Source organism: Oncorhynchus mykiss, chromosome 6 (genome assembly GCF_057628025.1).
Source record: "Oncorhynchus mykiss isolate SJ-2025 chromosome 6, ASM5762802v1, whole genome shotgun sequence".
NCBI classification, from domain to species: domain Eukaryota; kingdom Metazoa; phylum Chordata; class Actinopteri; order Salmoniformes; family Salmonidae; genus Oncorhynchus; species Oncorhynchus mykiss.
The window spans coordinates 84,331,851-84,353,549 of NC_143027.1; the positions used below are offsets into that span (position 1 = coordinate 84,331,851).

Genomic DNA, 21,699 nt, shown 5'->3' on the forward strand with positions numbered 1-21,699 from the left:
TGTATTTGAACCATTCCTGAGCTAGCACACCTGATTCAACTTGTCAACTACTGATCAAGCCCATGTTTCGGTGAATCAGGTGAGCTAGTTCAAAGCGACAACTGAAGTCTCTACCCTGAAGTTTGAGTGATATACAAGTACATTAGTGGGAGTCAGTGTGAGGCCGGTTCAATAGGCCAGACGGCACTCTGCCTTTTATGTGGATAAGGTAATAAGGCACTTTAAACCACGTACATCTCGCACCCTATTCCCTATATAGTGCACTAATTTGACCAGTGCCCTATAGAAGTAGTGCACTATATAGGGAATAGGGTGCCATTTGAGATACAGCCCCGTATCTTTGAACAGAGAGATCTGGGTTAAATGCATCAGCAGTACAGCTCAGAAACATTCCTTGCTGCAAGTTCCTCTAATGTAAAACTCTGCCTGAGTAGGACATGAAACAATCCCACTGTGCACGCTGACAGGCACTCCACTGCACAGTATTCTGGATCCTCCTTCTACAGCCAATTCAACTCAATTGAGCTGGTTTTTATAATCACTCAGAAACAGGATGATGCAATCTTTTCATCATCCTGTTTCTCATTCAACTATTCCTGATTAAGTGTGTGTGTGTAATTGCTTGTGTGCGTGTGTGTGTGTGTGTGTGTGTGTGTGTGTGTGTGTGTGTGTGTGTGTGTGTGTGTGTGTGTGTGTGTGTGTGTGTGTGTGTGTGTGTGTGTGTGTGTGTGTGTGTGTGTGTGTGTGTCTCTCACCTGTACTGGCAGGGGTGTGAGTTGCAGCGTCGTACTTGGGGTAACGGCCTGTTCTCTGGTTGGCAGAGGCTGTCATTCACCAGAGTCATGCTTTTATTGACCAGCCTCATACAGGACACCACTGTCCTCCTCTCACCTGGAAACACACACACAGTTATAATCTGAGGTATACAAACACAAACAAATTACAGCGAAGGAGAGAGTGACAAAAGAGAGAGTGACAAAAGAGAGAGAGAGAGAGAGAGAGAGAGAGAGAGAGAGAGAGTGTGAGTGAGAGAGAGGGAGAGAGAGAGAGTGTGAGTGAGTGAGTGTGTGTGTGAGAGTGAGACGCTGTCTCAAAAAAATTCAAACTGTTTCACACACACAAAACACATGGAGTTCAAGCCTCTGTCTCAACCGGCATAACCCTCCAGTGAACTACATCATAGCCTGGTCTAATGCGAAGGTAATTACACAATAAAACTCAGTTAATTAACACTAAATCAGAGCACTGAAGTCCTATATTTGGAGCTGTGCTGGCCCCTATCCAAACCACCACTTGCTGGTTAAGGCCCCGACTACTGTGTGCGTGTGCGTGTTTGTGTGTGTGCGTGTGTGTGTGTGTGTGTGTGTGCAGGGCCCGAGATCTGGGCTTTGTTCCAACTTTATGAAAATCAATCCTTTCTCCCTCCCTCTGGCCAGAAGTTGTGCACTATATAAGGACTAGTGTGTTTGTGTTATATTGTGTTAAGTGTACTACAGTATATAAGGACTAGTGTGTTTGTGTTATATTGTGTTAAGTGTACTACAGTATATAAGGACTAGTGTGTTTGTGTTAAGTGTACTACAGTATATAAGGACCAGTGTGTTTGTGTAAAGTGTACTACAGTATATAAGGACTAGTGTGTTTGTGTTATACTGTGTTGAGTGTACTACAGTATATAAGGACTAGTGTGTTTGTGTTATACTGTGTTGAGTGTACTACAGTATATAAGGACTAGTGTGTTTGTGTTATATTGTGTTAAGTACACTACAGTATATAAGGACCAGTGTGTTTGTGTTATATTGTGTTATGTGCTCATGGGTTTCTACTATATGGCTCAGAAATGACTAAATCTAGATTCCCACTACAATATTTATGTCACAGGTTTCATATTCCTACATCGTCCCAAAATCCTGTGATGGGAAATGTTTTATGAACACTGTGTACAGGCTCCCTTACGATAATGCCAACCCCCATCCCATCCCTTAGTTGTCACGGCCTGACCTTAGAGAGCCTTTTATTCTCTAATTTGGTTAGGTGACTAGGGTGGGCACTCTAGTTTTTGTATTTCTATGTTGGCCTGTTATGCTTCCCAATCAGAGGCAGCTGTCTATCGTTGTCTCTGATTGGGGATCATATTTAGGCAGCCTTTTCCCACTGGGTTTTTGTGGTATCTTGTTTTTGTGTTGATGCCTGTGAGCTCTACAGAACGTCACGTATCATTTATTCTTTATTGTTTAGTTGTTCGGTTGTCCTTAAAATAAAAAGATGTCGAACCGATTCCACGCTGCGCTTTGGTCTGAGTATGATCACAACAACGATTAGTGTTCTTCTCAGAGCGACAGTGTCGGCAGAATTCATTTGGAGGGAAAACTAGTCATATTTACTCTAAAAACCGAAAGATACTGGAAGAGTAATAATTAATTCTGGTTACCAAGGAAACAGAGATTTGTTCCACACACACAGTGAGGCGCGGACTCTCCTATGAGGACTTTGGGTTTTCCTCATTTTTTGAATCGCTCCAAAAGTGGGCAACAAAATGTCAAGTAGAACTCTATGCTAAATAGGTTTACGCACATAATATTTGTCAGGGGTACAGGGTCCACAGTGGCTCAGTTGGTAGTGCATGGTGTTTGCAGGGGTATAGTATCCCCAGTGGCTCAGTTTGTAGTACATGGCGTTTGCAGGAGTACAGGGTCCCCAGTGGCTCAGTTGGTAGTGCATGGTGTTTGCAAGTGTATAGGGTCCTCAGTGGCTCAGTTGGTAGTGCATGGTGTTTGCAGGAGTACAGGGTCCCCAGTGGCTCAGTTGGTAGTGCATGGTGTTTACAGGAGGATAGGGTCCCCAGTGGCTCAGTTGGTAGTGCATGGTGTTTGCAGGAGTACAGGGTCCCCAGTGGCTCAGTTGGTAGTGCATGGTGTTTACAGGAGTATAGGGTCCCCAGTGGCTCAGTTGGTAGTGCATGGTGTTTGCAGGAGTATAGTGTCCCCAGTGGCTCAGTTGGTAGTGCATGGTGTTTGCAGGAGTACAGGGTCCTCAGTGGCTCAGTTGGTAGTGCATGGTGTTTACAGGAGTACAGGGTCCCCAGTGGCTCAGTTGGTAGTGCATGGTGTTTGCAGGAGTACAGGGTCCCCAGTGGCTCAGTTGGTAGTGCATGGTGTTTGCAGGAGTACAGGGTCCTCAGTGGCTCAGTTGGTAGTGCATGGTGTTTGCAGGAGTACAGGGTCCCCAGTGGCTCAGTTGGTAGTGCATGGTGTTTGCAGGAGTACAGGGTCCTCAGTGGCTCAGTTGGTAGTGCATGGTGTTTGCAGGAGTACAAGGTCCTCAGTGGCTCAGTTGGTAGTGCATGGTGTTTGCAGGAGTACAGGGTCCTCAGTGGCTCAGTTGGTGGTGCATGGCATTTGCAACGTCAGTGTTGGGGGTTTGACTCCCACGTGGGACCAGTACAAAAATGTCTGCCCTCACTACTGTAAGTTGCTCTGGATAAGAGTGTCTGCTAAATGGCTGAAATGTAAATGAAATGTAGGCAACTAGATTCAGCCACGGGATGATTTTTGTCTAAGCGGTTTGTCGGGGCGGGCGTAACATAATCCTAGTCATTTGTACACTGCAAATTGATCGCAACTAAGCTCAGAAAGAGTTTGTATTTAAAAAATAATATTAATTTCCATACCTTGATTACATTGAGACACCATCACATACTGTATGTCTCTTTTGTTTGTGGGAATACTTGGGAAAAAACACTTGCAGGCCTGTTGCTGACCCCTGATATATGCCATTTCGCAGGCGCTTTTATCCAAAGTGACCTACAGTACACAACCCCACAGATTGTATTTTCAACTAGCGACTTTCAGGAAATAACACTGATCAAATTTGGTAAAACCCTTTAAGTCATCAGACAGCTGGCTGCCTACAACAAACTAACTGCTAGCTGGCTACAACAAACTCACCACTAGCTGGCTACAATAAACTAACCGCAAGCTCTCTACAACCAACTAATCGCTAGCTGGCTACAAAAACGAACCGCTAGTTGGCTTTAAAAACTAACTGCTAGCTGGCTACAACAAACTAACCCCTAGCTGGCTACAACAAACTAACCCCTAGCTGGCTACAACAAACAAACTGCTAGCTGGCTACAACAAACTAACCGCTAGCTGGCTACAACAAACTAACCGCTAGCTGGATACAACAAACTAACCGCTAGCTTGCTACAACAAACTAACCGCTAGCTGGCTACAACAAACTAACCGCTAGCTGGCTACAACAAACTAACCGCTAGCTGGCTACAACAAACTAACCGCTAGCTGGCTACAACAAACTAACTGCTAGCTGGCTACAACAAACTCACCACTAGCTGGCTAAAATAATTTAGCAGCAAGCTGGCTACAACAACCTAACTGTTAGCTGGCTACAACAAACTAACCGCCAGCTGGCTACAAGCTAACCACTAGCTGGATACAATAAGATAACCACTAGCTGGCTACAATAAGCTTCACCCTTGACATTGTTAAAGCACTCCAAACGAGTGAACGGACAAATAAACGAAAGTGGTCACCTAAACCTGCACACACCCTCTCACCAGCCAAGGTTGAAACACCTATCACAGCTAAATTACATATGTTATCGATGATTCAGACTGAACAACGCATCATAGCTAATCAGTCACTGGATAGCGATAAAACCGCTGATGTCATGGTGCTGTTTTCACTCTAATTATTACCAGACTTGCTTCGAGAGTTACTTCAGTTCATAATTGGATGGATTTATCATAGTTCATAACTAAATAGCTTTACAAAGTAATCAACTTTTAAAAAATCATGTCATTGATGTCATAGTGTTGAGATGAGTGCAAAAGCAAATTGAAGTACAACCTACTGATAATTGTAATATATTTTTGCAGCCTTGTTTTCCACTGGTTGAGATACAACATCAGTTGAATTTATAGTAAAGGGTAATCTACTCTTAAGGGTTAAAACAACATTAACTAGCCACCTATCCATCCACTACACATCTACTGCTAGATGATGGTAAAATACTGTTGCTCTGAGTTAATAAAAATAATGGTTTTTCCTCAAAGTTTATTTTTAATATCACCAGAATCAGCTCTAGATATTTGCAGTCTCAGCAATGAACTGAGAATTGAATAGGCAAAACTAGAGATACGTACTGTATGTGTGCAGTGTGCTGTCCACCTGCATGAGAGTGCACGTGTACATGCACGTGTTTAACTTTGTTTGCATGTATGTTCGTGGTAACCCAGTTGAGAGTCCCACAGTGGGAGCCATCTCTATCTGTCTGGTGTGCTCTAGTTCAGAGGTTAGAAGTTCACCAACACTGGGCCTATTTGTCTCCCCCAAGCCCCAAAGGCCTGTCCAACTAACCATCTGCCATAGCCTCTAACACGTCTCCAAGACCCAACCCACTACCTCAGTCCCAACGGTCTGTCCAACTAACCCTCTGACATAGCCTCTAACACGTCTCCAAGACCCAACCCACTACCTCAGTCCCAACGGTCTGTCCAACTAACCCTCTGACATAGCCTCTAACACGTCTCCAAGATCCAACCCACTACCTCAGTCCCAACGGTCTGTCCAACTAACCCTCTGACATAGCCTCTAACACGTCTCCAAGATCCAACCCACTACCTCAGTCCCAACAATCTATCCAACTAACCCTCCGACACAGTCTCTAAGCCCAGCCTCCAAGCCCCATCCCACTACCTCAGTCCCAACAATCAATCCAACTAACCCTCCGACACAGCCTCTAAGCCCAGCCTCCAAGCCCCATCCCACTACCTCAGTCCCAACAATCAATCCAACTAACCCTCCGACACAGCCTCTAAGCCCAGCCTTCAAGCCCCAACCCTCTCTACCTCAGTCCCAGCCGAATGGCTCCAGCCTCACCAACCAGGTGAAACCCACTAACCCAACCTCATTAGCCTCAACAGTATATATGTGTGTTTGCTCATGTGAATGTGTGAGAGTAACAGCCCATGTGCCCTCTCCCCATCCCTCATTGCCCCAGGCAGCTATCCAGCCAAGCTGTGTTTGATGTTTGTTGTGGAACCCGGATCCTGGCGGATCCTCTGCGCTGGGCAACCAGCCCCAGATTAGTGCATCAGCATGGAGAACAGACGTGACGCTCCACAGTCAAGATTAGAGGCCCATATCTAACTTGTAACCGAAATGGATAGAAGCAGCAGTGGTGGATGGGAACTGAAGGGGGGTGGGGGAACTGAAGGGGGGTGGGGGGTACTGAAGGGGGTGGGGGGGTTGCTGAAGGGGGTGGGGGGTTGCTGAAGGGGGCGGGGGGAACTGAAGGTGGGTGTGGGGAACTGAAGGGTGGTGGGGGGGACCTGAAAGGGTGGAGGGTAACTGAAGGGGGGTGGGGGAACTGAAGGGGGTATGGGGGAACTGGGGGGGGGGGGGGGGGGACTGGAGGGGGGTGGGGGAGGAGGGGGAACTGGGGGGACTGAAGGGGAGGGGTGTACTGGAGGGGGGTGGGGGGGAACTGGAGGGGGTGGCTGAAAGTTTGCTTGAATCCAAGGTCAACAGCTATCAGAAACCCTGCAAAGACTCTCCTTGGGATGTGTGTGCGTCATACCTCCTCCACACTGTACGTTGCAGTCTTGCCAGGAGCTGTGTGTCCAAAGGTAGAGGTGCTCTGGTGCTCTCTGCTCCTCACTGACATCATCACGTTCAGTTACGTTCAGAGACACTGTGTACTCATAGTGTATCCCATAGGTCTGGTCATGGAACAACAGCACCTAGGGGAGAGGGAGTTATGTTTAGAAACACTGGCTTGTTATGTTCAGACACAATGTCCTGATAGTGTATACCATAGAGATGGGTTGAGAGACTGGGTCATGTTCAGAGACACAGAGTGAGTGAGTGAGTGAGGAGAGAGACATAATATATAGAGCCCCCCCCCCCTTCTAAATCCATAGCACCAAACCTTAGCACAACCACATTATCAGTACAATGCACAATCCAGATCCACATTACAGATGTACATTTAACCTGCCCTCTCTAGCAGAACATACAGCCTCCCCCAAGCATCCTGAAATACTTTGTAAATGAAAGAGAGAGAGGTCCACCTCTACAAGGCAGCAATCCCAACTTTTGCCAGGACCCTGAAGGATGTCACCCTCAACCGCAGCCCCAGAACCACAAACAGGAGCACAGAGCAACGGACACCCCGCCCAGACCAGTGAGACACCCTCCCAGACCTGCAAGACCCCTTCCCAATGGACCTGCACTGAGAGAACCCACGCCAAGAGGATCTACACCCAGACCACAGCATCACCAGCCACAATCCAACCAGCTGAGACCCCGCCAAACAAAGCCTGGCCACACCCACAGTATATAGGCCCCCCCCAGATCAGACCTATGCCCCCCCCACAGCAAAGACCTCGACATGACAGCCACACATATGCCCAGGCCTTGAGCAGAGCAACAGGCCCAAACCCCATGAATACACCCGCCCAAGCCCCATCTTACGACCTAAGAGGTATGTATCAGATGCTCAACATGCTCTGCTCACACCTACTGTAATGGTCCAGGCCTAAACCCCTTGAAAACAACACTAGACACAATGGAACACAAAGCTTTCACTATCTCATCCTAGAATATACAAGGTCTAAGGTTATATGCTCTTGGCCTAATGCGCAGGAACTTAGACTTCATCAAAGACATTGGAAATACAGTCATTGTCATCCTACAAGAAACATGGTATAGAGGAGACAGACCCACTGGTTGCCCTCCAGTTTACAGAGAGCTGGTAGTCCCATCCACCAAACTACCAGGTGTGAAACAGGGAAGAGACTCAGGAGGTATGCTAATTCGATATAGAGCAGACCTAACCAACTATTAAATTAGTCAAAACAGGAACATTTTACATCTGGCTATAAATTAATAAGGAAATTATCTCAACACAGAAAAATGTCCTCATGTGTGCTATCTATATCCCCCCAATAGAATCCCCATACTTTAACAATGACAGCTTCTCCATCCTAGAGGGGGAGATCAACTACTTCCAGGCCCAGGGACATGTACTAGTCTGTGGCGACCTAAATGCCAGAACTGGACAAGAACCTGACACCCTCAGCACATAGGGGGACAAACACCCACCTGGAGCTGATCCTCCCAAATATGCCCCCCTAGACACAACTATGACAAAACAACCAACAAAACGGGTCACAACTCCTGCAGCTCTGTAACACACTGGGTCTGTAATATAGTCATTGGCAACGAGGAGACTCCTATGGTAGGTTCACCTACAGCTCATCCCTTGGCAGTAGTACTGAAGATTACTTTATCACTGACCTCAACCCAGAGTCTCTCAAAGCGTTCAGTCAGCCCACTAACATCCCTATCACATCACAGCAAAATAACAGTCTACTTGAACAGAGCAACACTCAATCACGAGGCATCAAAGCCAAAGGAAGATTGAAGGAAAGTAGTGTTGAAATGTACCAAAAAACAATTATGCAACAACAAATTCAATCCCTTTTAGACAACTTCCTGGATAAAACATTTCACTGTAATAGTGAAGGTGTAAACTTGGCAGTAGAAAGCCTAAACAGTATATTTGACCTTTCAGCTTCCCTATCAAATCTCAAAATTTCAAGCAGACAACCTAAGAAAATTAACAACAATAACAAATGGTTTGGTGAAGAATGCAAAACCCTAAGATAGAAATTGAGAAACCTATCTAACCAAAAACATAGAAACCAAGAAAACCTGAGTCTATGCCTTCACTATGGTGAATCACTAAAACAATACAGAAATACACTACAGAAGAAGGAAAAGCACATCAGAAATCAGCTCAATGTAATTGAAGAATCCATAGACCAACCACTTCTGGGGAAATTGGAACACACTAACTAAACAAACAACAACACAAAGAATTATCTATCCAAAATGGAGATGTATGGATAAACCACTTCTCTAATCTTTTTGGCTCTATAACAAAGAGCAAACACATATACATGATCAAATACAAATCTTAGAATCAACTATTAAAGACTACCAGAACCCATTGGATTCTCCAATTACATTGAATGAACTACAGGACAATATGCAGACAATATACAGACCACACATTTCAATTGGCTATACTTAAATTCTTTAACATCATCCTCAGCTCTGGCATCTTCCCTAATATTTGGAATAACTACCGTGGGATATGTGTCAACAGCAACCTTGGGGAAATCCTCTGCATTATAATTAACAGCAGACTTGTACATTTCATCAGTGAAAACAACGTACTGAGCAAATATCAAATTGGCTATATACCAAATTACCCTACGACAGACCACGTATTCACCCTGCACACCCCAATTGACAAACAAACAATAAACAAAACAAAGGCAAAGTCTTGTCATGCTTTGTTGATTTCAAAAAAGCTTTTGACTCAATTTGGCATGAGGGTCTGCTATAAATTGATGGAAAGCGGTGTTGGGGGAAAACATCAGACATTATAAAATCCATGCACAAAAACAAAAGTGTGCAGTTAAAATTGGAGAAAAAAATTACATTTCTTCCCACAGGGCCATGGGGCGAGACAGGGAAGTAGCTTGAGCCCCACCCTCTTCAACATATATATTAATGAATTGGCGAGGACACTAGAACAGTCTGCACAACCTGGCCTCACCCTACTAGAATCTGAAGTCAAATGTTTACTGTTTGCTGATGGTCTGGTGCTTCTGTCCCCAACCAAGAAGGGCCTACAGCAGCACCTAGATCTTATGCACAGTTTCTGTCAGACCTGGGCACTGACAGTAAATCTCTGTACAACAAAAATAACGGCGTTCCAAAAAAGGTTCAGTTGTTAAGACCACAAATACAAATTCCATCTAGACACCTTTGCCCTACAGCACCCAAAAAACTATACATACCTCGGCCTAAACATCAGCACCACAGGTAACTTCCACAAAGCTGTGAACAATCTGAGACAAGGCAAGAAGGGCATTCTATACCATCAAAAGGAACATAACATTTCACAGACGATCTGGCAAAAAATATTTGAATCAGTTATAGAACCCATTTCCCTGTCAGTCTATCTAGAAGATAGTGAAGGAGTCAGACGCAGGACACAGGTAAGAGTAACAAACACTGTATTTACTCAATCCAAGAACAGAACAAAAATCCAGTTACAAAACAAGGACAAAACAGGACTCAAACTCCAACACACGAAAGACAATCATGCACAAAACAGAAAGGGAAACCAGAGGGTTAAATAAGGAATATAATTATGAGATGGGAACCAGGTGTGTAAACAGACAAAACAAAAGGAAAAATGAAACATGGATCGGTAGCAGCTAGAAAGCCGGTGACGTCGACCGCCGAATGCCGCCCGAACAAGGAGAGGGAACAACTTCGGGGGAAGTCCTGACATTCCCTTTATGGTTGTGAGGTCTGGTGTCCGCTCATCAACCAAGAATTCACAAAATGGGACAAACACCAAATTGAGCCTCTGCATGCAGAATTCTGCAAAAACATCCTCTGTGTTCGTAAAACACCAAATAATGCATACAGAGAAACATTTGGCTAATTATCAAAATCAAGAAAAGAGACGATAAATTCTACAACCACTTACAAGGAAGTGATTCCCAAACCTTCCAAAACAAAGCTACAGAGAGATTAGCCTAGAGATGAGTCCCCAAAGCAAGCTGGTCTTAGGGCTCTATTCATAAACAGACCCCACAGAGCCCCAGGACAGCAACAGAAACATAATTAGATCCAACCAAATCATTAGAAAATCAAGAGATAATTACTTGACACATTGGAAATAATTAACAAAAAACTGGAATGATATTTTGGCCCTCAACAGAGAATACACAGTGGCAGAATACATGACCACCGTGGCTGACCAAAAATGAAGGAAAGCTTTGACTATGTACAGACTCAGTGAGCATGGCCTAGCAGAGGACGCCATAGGCAGACCTGGCTCTCAAGAGAAGACAGGCTATGTGCACACTGCCCACAAAAATGAGGTGGAAACTGAGCTGCACTTCCTAACCTCCTGCCAAATCCCTCAGATTACACAGACCCACAAAGAATTCCAAAACAAATCAATTTTGATAAACTCCGGTAGGGGTGAAATCCCACAGTGTGCCATCACAGCAGCAAGATTTGTTGCCACAAGAAAAGGGCAACCAGTGAAGAACAAACACCATTGTAAATACAATCCATTTATGTTTATTTATCTTCCCTTTTGTACTTTATCTATTTGTACATCATTATAACAGTGTACATAGCCATACTATGATGTTTGAAATGTGTCTATTCCTTTAAAACTTGTGAGTAGAAAGTTTATTGTTCATTTTTGATTGATTATTTCACTATTGTTTATTATCTATTTCACTTGCTTTGGCCAGTTCCCATGCTAGTTTGTTCATTCTCTATAATCCCTGCCAGTGATGTAAAGATGTATGATCCAGTGGAGGTGGCTGAGGGGAGGTCGGCTCATAATAATGGCTGGGACGGCGCGAATGGAATGTCATCAAAACATGTGTTTGGTGTATTTGATACCATTCCGCTCCAGCAAATACCACGAGCCGACAGATTTACCTCTCGTTCCAGTGCTTTTCTGAAGACAAAGGAATTCTCCGGTTGGAACATTATTGATGTTTTATGTTAAAAACATCCTAAAGATTGATTCCATACATAGTTTGACATGTTTCTAAAGGACTGTAATGGAACTTTTAAAGTTTTTGTCTGGACGAAGTGCCTGTGCCTCATGAAGATGGATTACTTGGCTGAACACGCTAACAACAAGTGGCTATTTGGACATAAATGATGGACTTTTTGGAACTTTATGGAACAAATCAGTCATTTATTATCAAACTGGGATTCCTGGGAGTGCCTTCTGATGAAGATCATCAAAGGTAAGTGAATATTTATGGTGTTATTTCTAACTTTGTTGACTCCAAAATGGCGGATATTCCTCTGGCTTTGGGTTCTGAGCGTCGTTCTCAGATTATGCTTTTTCCGTAAAGTTTTTTTGAAATCTGACACAGCGGTTGCATTAAGGAGAAGACTATCTTTAATTCTGTGAATAACATCTTTTATCAATGTTTATTATGAGTATTTCTGCAAAATCAACATGTTTTTTTATTTATTTTTAAATTATTATTATTTTAAATTTTACCCCCTTTTCCTTTTCTCCCCAATTTCAATTTCAATTGTCTCATCGCTAAAACTCCCGTACGGGCTCGGGAGAAACACAAGCCAACCAAGCCGAACTGCTTCTTTAGCACAGCGCACATCCAACCTGGAAGCCAGCCGCACCAATGTGTCGGAGGAAACACCATGCACCTGGTGACCTGGTTAGCGTGCACTGTGCTGGTGTGCGAGGAGACAAGGATATCCCTACCGGCCAAGCCCTCCCTAACCCGGACGACACTAGGCCAATTGTGCGTCACCCCACGGACCTCCCGGTCGCGGCCGGCTGCGACAGAGCCTGGGCGCGAACCCAGAATCTCAGTGCCCTAGACCACTGTGCCACCCGGGAGGCCCCGTCATGTGTCACAGGACATTACTGCGCCAATGTAAACTGAGATTTTTGCATATACATTTTTTTTTTTTTTTTTCACCTTTATTTAACCAGGTAGGCAAGTTGAGAACAAGTTCTCATTTACAACTGCGACCTGGCCAAGATAAAGCAAAGCAGTTCGACACATACAACGACACAGATGGAGTAAAACAAACATACAGTCAATAATACAGTATAAACAAGTCTAAATACGATGTGAGCAAATGAGGTGAGATAAGGGAGGTAAAGGCAAAAAAGGCCATGGTGGCAAAGTAAATACAATATAGCAAGTAAAACACTGGAATGGTAGATTTGCAATGGAAGAATGTGCAAAGTGCAAAGTAGAAATAAAAATAAATAAATTAAATACAGTAGGGAAAGAGGTAGTTGTTTGGGCTAAATTATAGGTGGGCTATGTACAGGTGCAGTAATCTGTGAGCTGCTCTGACAGTTGGTGCTTAAAGCTAGTGAGGGAGATAAGTGTTTCCAGTTTCAGAGATTTTTGTAGTTCGTTCCAGTAATCGGCAGCAGAGAACTGGAAGGAGAGGCGGCCAAAGAAAGAATTGGTTTTGGGGGTGACTAGAGAGATATACCTGCTGGAGCGTGTGCTACAGGTGGGAGATGCTATGATGACCAGCGAGCTGAGATAAGTGGGGACTTTACCTAGCAGGGTCTTGTAGATGACATGGAGCCAGTGGGTTTGGCGACGAGTATGAAGCGAGGGCCAGCCAACGAGAGCGTACAGGTCGCAATGGTGGGTAGTATATGGGGCTTTGGTGGCACTGTGATAGACTGCATCCAATTTGTTGAGTAGGGTATTGGAGGCTATTTTGTAAATGACATCGCCAAAGTCGAGGATTGGTAGGATGGTCAGTTTTACAAGGGTATGTTTGGCAGCATGATAGCACGGATAGCAGCTAGCTAGCTGTGAGATCCAGGTATGAATGTCCAGAGCCAGCGGCCGAAATCCAAGGACATGGAGAGAAAAATTGGTCCGGTATGTTCCGTTCCGAGCCGCGCTGCGCTGCACCGTGCCGTACAAAACTGGCGATAGATTCTCGAGCCAAAGGACAGCCGATGACCACAAACCGTGGTTAGCTGAGTACTAACGATTAGCCAGTAAAGAAGCTAACTAGCTTCTGAACCAGCTTCTGATTAGCTTCTGGACCAGCTCCTGGCTAGCTCCCGGCTAGCTCCTGGCTAGCTTCTGGCTAGTTTTCTGGCTAGCCTCTTGGAGGATTACAGATCTGAGGTAAATAATACTTTTTTATATAAATATAAATTGGTGAAGCGGATTGCAGGAGAGTGTTCTGAAGATGAGTTTATGGAAAATTAAAAATGTATGTGAAAAAAAAAAGTTGTAAATATATATATATACGGGACACGACAGGACGAGGACAAAAAGACGTCTGAACTGCTATGCCATCTTAGATGGATGCCATCTTAGATAAATATGCACATTATCGAACAAAACATACATGTATTGTGTAACATGATGTCCTATGAGTGTCATCTGATGAAGATCATCAAAGGTTAGTGATTCATTTTATCTATATTTCTGCTTTTTGTGACTCTATCTTTGGCTATATTTGGCTGAATAAATGGCTTTGTGTTTTTTGGACTTGGCTATGACCTAACATAATCATATGTTGTGATTTCGCTGTAAAGCATTTTTTAAATCGGACAGGATGGGTTGATTAACGAGATGTTTATCTTTCAATTGCTGTATTGGACTTGTTAATGTGTGAAAGTTACCTATTTCAAAAACATATTTTTGAATTTCGCGCACTTCCTTTTCAGCGGAATGTTGTCGAGGGGCTCCGCTAGCCCTAGAAATGCTAAGGTTTAAAAGGGCATCTGAAGTTTGAACATTTCCACTTTGATATTTCAGACTTGATTTTCCCTTAACAAAAATGTATCAATCCCTACAAATGTTTTTATATAATCCACATAATAACTGACATTTCCTGTTGCTGCAGGATTATTTCCCTACTGTAGCACACTGGCTCTAATTAAGATACTACATCTGTATCACATGATGCCTCCAGAGGGCCATTTGGGGAGGCAGGTAGCCTAGTAGTTAGAGCGTTCCCTGGTAGGCTGTCATTGTAAATAAGAATGTGTTCTTAACTGACTTGCCTAGTTAAATAAAGATTACATTTAAACTAACAACAACTTTCTCCCTTTGAAGCCCAATTTCCATGCTCTTTATCTGTCCCTCTCTGATCTCTGTCATCATGTGGAGTAGACTGAGGAGGTTAAATGCATCAGCTCAACATGCATTCGCATGATAGGGATACACACACACACACACACACACACACACACACACACACACACACACACACACACACACACACACACACACACACACACACAATCTCTCTCTACATGATAGGTTTACCATGAGGTACAGCGGGGTCTTGGTGGGTCCCTTGGCGGACATTTTCTCCCAGAGTCCTCTCCGGACGTAGCGCACTGTAGTGCCGGCCAGCTGGAACTCTCCAGGAAGCTCAATCTTCCAGTCGCTGTTGATGGACCTCTTGGTAGAGTCTTTCATTGCTGGAACAAGCAGGATGTAGAATTAATTTAAGAGGAAGTTCAGGACAACTTGATGTTAGATGGTTCCCTATCACTTGCCCCTATCACTTCCATTGAAAGTAAGCATACCACAGTCTCCACCAACATGCCTAGACCTGTAAACGCAGGGTTCAATTCCCACTCTGACTGTTCCCTTAAATCACTACCTTTATACAAACCCATAATTCAAACCATGTCTCTAACCTAAAATATGTATATTTTTAATTTAAAGAGGAGCAAACAAACAATTAAAATGTAGCAGGCAGGCAAAGTGAACATACACTTCTCTTCACTTCTCTGAAAATGACTTTTGATGCCCAAATTGGCTGCTTTCGAAATAGCCGACCCCGGTCAGTGAGGTTTTACTTCTCGCAGTGCCTGAACCACAGGAAAGCAGCACAGCATCAGAGACTAAGAGAGTGTCCCTTGATGTGGAGACTGTGGAGGTTGTGAAGTCCAGCAAACAGACTACCTCACCGCATGTCCACAGTTATCCCCTGTGGACAGTGCTTGACTTAAGGTTGTTGGGTAATGCATTAGAAAGAGAGCGAGGGTGGAGAGAGAGCGAGAAAATAAAGAGAGAGAGAATAAAGAGCGAAACAGAGAGACTGTTGGGGTGTACTGTAAGACATTCCATGAGAATTGAATGTTTGAGCCAGGTTTTTCCAAATGCATGTTGTTTTAATTATTCTTTTGGAAGGACTTGACGACCAGAGAGAGCTCCAGAGAAATAAAAACACCTTGCACAGTGAATGGACTCTTTCTAAACACGTTTGTTTTACTGCATGTCTATGAACTTACAGATTTAGATGGAATTGAAAATAATTTAAACACTTTACTATAAAACTGCCCAGAAACATAATATTAACTATATACAAAAAAACTACTTCAGATCTTTAAAATGCATTAGAATATTATCATCACTGTCTCATGGTCATCATTAGAATATTATCATCACTGTCTCATGGTCATCATTAGAATATTATCATCACTGTCTCATGGTCATCATTAGAATATTATCATCACTGTCTCATGGTCATCATTAGAATATTATCATCACTGTCTCATGGTCATCATTAGAATATTATCATCACTGTCTCATGGTCATCATTAGAATATTATCATCACTGTCTCATGGTCATCATTAGAATATTAGCATCACTGTCTCATGGTCATCATTAGAATATTATCATCACTGTCTCATGGTCATCATTAGAATATTAGCATCACTGTTCCATGGTCATCATTAGAATATTATCATCACTGTCTCATGGTCATCATTAGAATATTATCATCACTGTCTCATGGTCATCATTAGAATATTATCATCACTGTCTCATGGTCATCGTTAGAATATTATCATCACAGTCTCATGGTCATCATTAGAATATTATCATCACTGTCTCATGGTCATCTTTAGAATATTATCATCACTGTCTCATGGTCATCATTAGAATATTATCATCACTGTCTCATGGTCATCATTAGAATATTATCATCACTGTCTCATGGTCATCTTTAGAATATTATCATCACTGTCTCATGGTCATCATTAGAATATTATCATCACTGTCTCATAGTCATCATTAGAATATTATCATCACTGTCTCATGGTCATCATTAGAATATTATCATCACTGTCTCATGGTCATCATTAGAATATTATCATCACTGTCTCATGGTCATCATTAGAATATTATCATCACTGTCTCATGGTCATCATTAGAATATTAGCATCACTGTTCCATGGTCATCATTAGAATATTATCATCACTGTCCCATGGTCATCATTAGAATATTATCATCACTGTCTCATGGTCATCATTAGAATATTAGCATCACTGGCTTATGGTCATCATTAGAATATTATCATCACTGTCTCATGGTCATCATTAGAATATTATCATCACTGTCATATGGTCATCATTAGAATATTAGCATCACTGTTCCATGGTCATCATTAGATTATTAGAATCACTGTTCATTGGACATCATTAGAATATTAGCATCACTGTTCCATGGTCATCATTAGAATATTAGCATCACTGTTTCATGGTCATCATCAGAATATTAGCATCAGTGTCTCATGGTCATCATTAGAATATTAGCATCACTGTCATATGGTCATCATTAGAATATTATCATCACTGTCTCATGGTCATCATTAGAATATAAGCATCACTGTTCCATGGTCATCATTAGAATATTAGCATCACTGTCATATGGTCATCATTAGAATATTATCATCACTGTCTCATGGTCATCATTAGAATATTATCATCACTGTCTCATGGTCATCATTAGAATATTATCATCACTGTCTCATGGTCATCATTAGAATATTATCATCACTGTCTCATGGTCATCATTAGAATATTAGCATCACTGTCATATGGTCATCATTAGAATATTAGCATCACTGTTCCATGGTCATCATTAGATTATTAGCATCACTGTTCATTGGTCATCATTAGAATATTAGCATCACTTTTCCTTGGTCATCATTAGAATATTAGCATCACTGTTTCATGGTCATCATCAGAATATTAGCATCACTGTTCCATGGTCATCATTAGAATATTAGCATCACTGTCATATGGTCATCATTAGAATATTATCATCACTGTCTCATGGTCATCATTAGAATATTATCATCACTGTCATATGGTCATCATTAGAATATTAGCATCACTGTTCCATGGTCATCATTAGATTATTAGCATCACTGTTCCATGGTCATCATTAGAATATTAGCATCACTGTTCATTGGTCATCATTAGAATATTATCATCACTGTCTCATGGTCATCATTAGAATATTAGCATCACTGTCATATGGTCATCATTAGAATATTAGCATCACTGTTCCATGGTCATCATTAGATTATTAGCATCACTGTTCATTGGTCATCATTAGAATATTAGCATCACTGTTACATGGTCATCATTAGAATATTAGCATCACTGTTCCATGGTCATCATCAGAATATTAGCATTACTGTTCTATGGTCATCATTAGAATATTAGCATCACTTTTCCTTGGTCATCATTAGAATATTAGCATCACTGTCTCATGGTCATCATCAGAATATTAGCATCACTGTTCCATGGTCATCATTAGAATATTAGCATCACTGTCATATGGTCATCATTAGAATATTATCATCACTGTCTCATGGTCATCATTAGAATATTATCATCACTGTCATATGGTCATCATTAGAATATTAGCATCACTGTTCCATGGTCATCATTAGATTATTAGCATCACTGTTCCATGGTCATCATTAGAATATTAGCATCACTGTTCATTGGTCATCATTAGAATATTATCATCACTGTCTCATGGTCATCATTAGAATATTAGCATCACTGTTCTATGGTCATCATTAGAATATTATCATCACTGTCTCATGGTCATCATTAGAATATTAGCATCACTGTCATATGGTCATCATTAGAATATTATCATCACTGTCTCATGGTCATCATTAGAATATTAGCATCACTGTCATATGGTCATCATTAGAATATTAGCATCACTGTTCCATGGTCATCATTAGATTATTAGCATCACTGTTCATTGGTCATCATTAGAATATTAGCATCACTGTTACATGGTCATCATTAGCATATTAGCATCACTGTTCCATGGTCATCATCAGAATATTAGCATCACTGTTCTATGGTCATCATCAGAATATTAGCATCATGTTCCATGGTCATCATCAGAATATTAGCATCACTGTTCCATGGTCATCATCAGAATATTAGCATCACTGTTTCATGGTCATCATTAGAATATTAGCATCACTGTCTCATAGTCATCATTAGAATATTATCATCACTGTCTCATGGTCATCATTAGAATATTATCATCACTGTCTCATGGTCATCATTAGAATATTATCATCACTGTCTCGTGGTCATCATTAGAATATTATCATCACTGTCTCATGGTCATCATTAGAATATTAGCATCACTGTTCCATGGTCATCATTAGAATATTATCATCACTGTCCCATGGTCATCATTAGAATATTATCATCACTGTCTCATGGTCATCATTAGAATATTAGCATCACTGTCTTATGGTCATCATTAGAATATTATCATCACTGTCTCATGGTCATCATTAGAATATTATCATCACTGTCATATGGTCATCATTAGAATATTAGCATCACTGTTCCATGGTCATCATTAGATTATTAGAATCACTGTTCATTGGACATCATTAGAATATTAGCATCACTGTTCCATGGTCATCATTAGAATATTAGCATCACTGTCTCATGGTCATCATCAGAATATAAGCATCACTGTTCCATGGTCATCATTAGAACATTAGCATCACTGTCATATGGTCATCATTAGAATATTATCATCACTGTCTCATGGTCATCATTAGAATATTATCATCACGATCTCATGGTCATCATTAGAATATTATCATCACTGTCTCATGGTCATCATTAGAATATTATCATCACTGTCTCATGGTCATCATTAGAATATTATCATCACTGTCTCATGGTCATCATTAGAATATTAGCATCACTGTCCCATGGTCATCATTAGAATATTATCATCACTGTCTCATGGTCATCATTAGAATATTAGCATCACTGTCTTATGGTCATCATTAGAATATTATCATCACTGTCTCATGGTCATCATTAGAATATTATCATCACTGTCATATGGTCATCATTAGAATATTAGCATCACTGTTCCATGGTCATCATTAGATTATTAGCATCACTGTTCATTGGTCATCATTAGAATATTAGCATCACTTTTCCTTGGTCATCATTAGAATATTAGCATCACTGTTTCATGGTCATCATCAGAATATTAGCATCACTGTTCCATGGTCATCATTAGAATATTAGCATCACTGTCATATGGTCATCATTAGAATATTATCATCACTGTCTCATGGTCATCATTAGAATATTATCATCACTGTCATATGGTCATCATTAGAATATTAGCATCACTGTTCCATGGTCATCATTAGATTATTAGCATCACTGTTCCATGGTCATCATTAGAATATTAGCATCACTGTTCATTGGTCATCATTAGAATATTATCATCACTGTCTCATGGTCATCATTAGAATATTAGCATCACTGTTCTATGGTCATCATTAGAATATTATCATCACTGTCTCATGGTCATCATTAGAATATTAGCATCACTGTCATATGGTCATCATTAGAATATTATCATCACTGTCTCATGGTCATCATTAGAATATTAGCATCACTGTCATATGGTCATCATTAGAATATTAGCATCACTGTTCCATGGTCATCATTAGATTATTAGCATCACTGTTCATTGGTCATCATTAGAATATTAGCATCACTGTTACATGGTCATCATTAGAATATTAGCATCACTGTTCCATGGTCATCATCAGAATATTAGCATCACTGTTCTATGGTCATCATCAGAATATTAGCATCATGTTCCATGGTCATCATCAGAATATTAGCATCACTGTTCCATGGTTATCATCAGAATATTAGCATCACTGTTTCATGGTCATCATTAGAATATTAGCATCACTGTTCCATGGTCATCATCAGAATATTAGCATCACTGTTCCATGGTCATCATTAGAATATTAGCATCACTGTTCTATGGTCATCATCAGAATATTAGCATCACTGTTCTATGGTCATCATCAGAATATTAGCATCACTGTTCCATGGTCATCATCAGAATATTAGCATCACTGTTCCATGGTCATCATCAGAATATTAGCATCAGTGTTCCATGGTCATCATTAGAATATTAGCATCAGTGTTCCATGGTCATCATCAGAATATTAGCATCACTGTTCCATGGTCATCATTAGACTATTAGCATCACTGTCACATGGTCATCATTAGAATATTAGCATCACTGTCTCATGGTCATCGTTAGAATATTAGCATCAGTGTTCCATGGTCATCATCAGAATATTAGCATCACTGTTCCATGGTCATCACTGTGTTGTTTACTAGCTCTACAAAAAACATAAATTCTCTTTTCCTTTTCTACACATAGTATTTCACAAGTTTCCCTTAGGTACAGACTGAGGATCAGCTTCTCCTCTCCCAATCTTAAGATTAACCAGGGTAGAACTGCCGCTTTCAAGCAGCGGGACTCTAACCCGCAAGCTTATAAGAAATCCCTTTATGCCCTCTGACGAACCATCCAACCGGGAAAGCGTCAATACAGAACTAAGATCGAATCATACTATACCGGCTCCGACACTCGTCAGATGTGGCAGGGCTTGCTAACTATTACAGACTACAAAAGGAAGCACAGCTGAGAGCAGCCCAGTGACATGAGCCTACCAGACGAGCTAAATAACTTCTATGCTCACTTTGAGGCAAGTAACACCTAAACATACATGAGAGCATCAGCTGTTCCGGACAACTGTGTGATCACGCTCTCCGCAGCCGATGTGAGTAAGACCTTTAGACAGGTCAACATTCACAAGGCCGCAGAGCCAGGTGGATTACCAGGACGTGTACTCCAAGCATGCGCTGACCAACTGGGAAGTGTCTTCACTGACATTTTCAA

General features: G+C 41.6%; 1 protein-coding gene across 4 annotated transcripts in view; it reads right to left on the bottom strand.

Annotated features, from left to right (window-relative positions):
• The window catches only part of LOC110506177 (A disintegrin and metalloproteinase with thrombospondin motifs 17), a 197,320-nt gene that overhangs the window by 17,670 nt on the left and 157,951 nt on the right, over positions 1–21,699 (bottom strand). For all 4 annotated transcript variants that reach the window (XM_090239172.1, XM_090239170.1, XM_090239171.1 and 1 more), the window contains 3 exons: positions 14,939–15,096; positions 6,601–6,763; positions 756–891 (listed from right to left, as the gene is read on the bottom strand). In XM_090239172.1, coding sequence (XP_090095298.1) covers positions 756–891; positions 6,601–6,763; positions 14,939–15,096 — 457 coding nt within the window. The remainder of the gene's footprint in view (positions 1–755; positions 892–6,600; positions 6,764–14,938; positions 15,097–21,699) is intronic.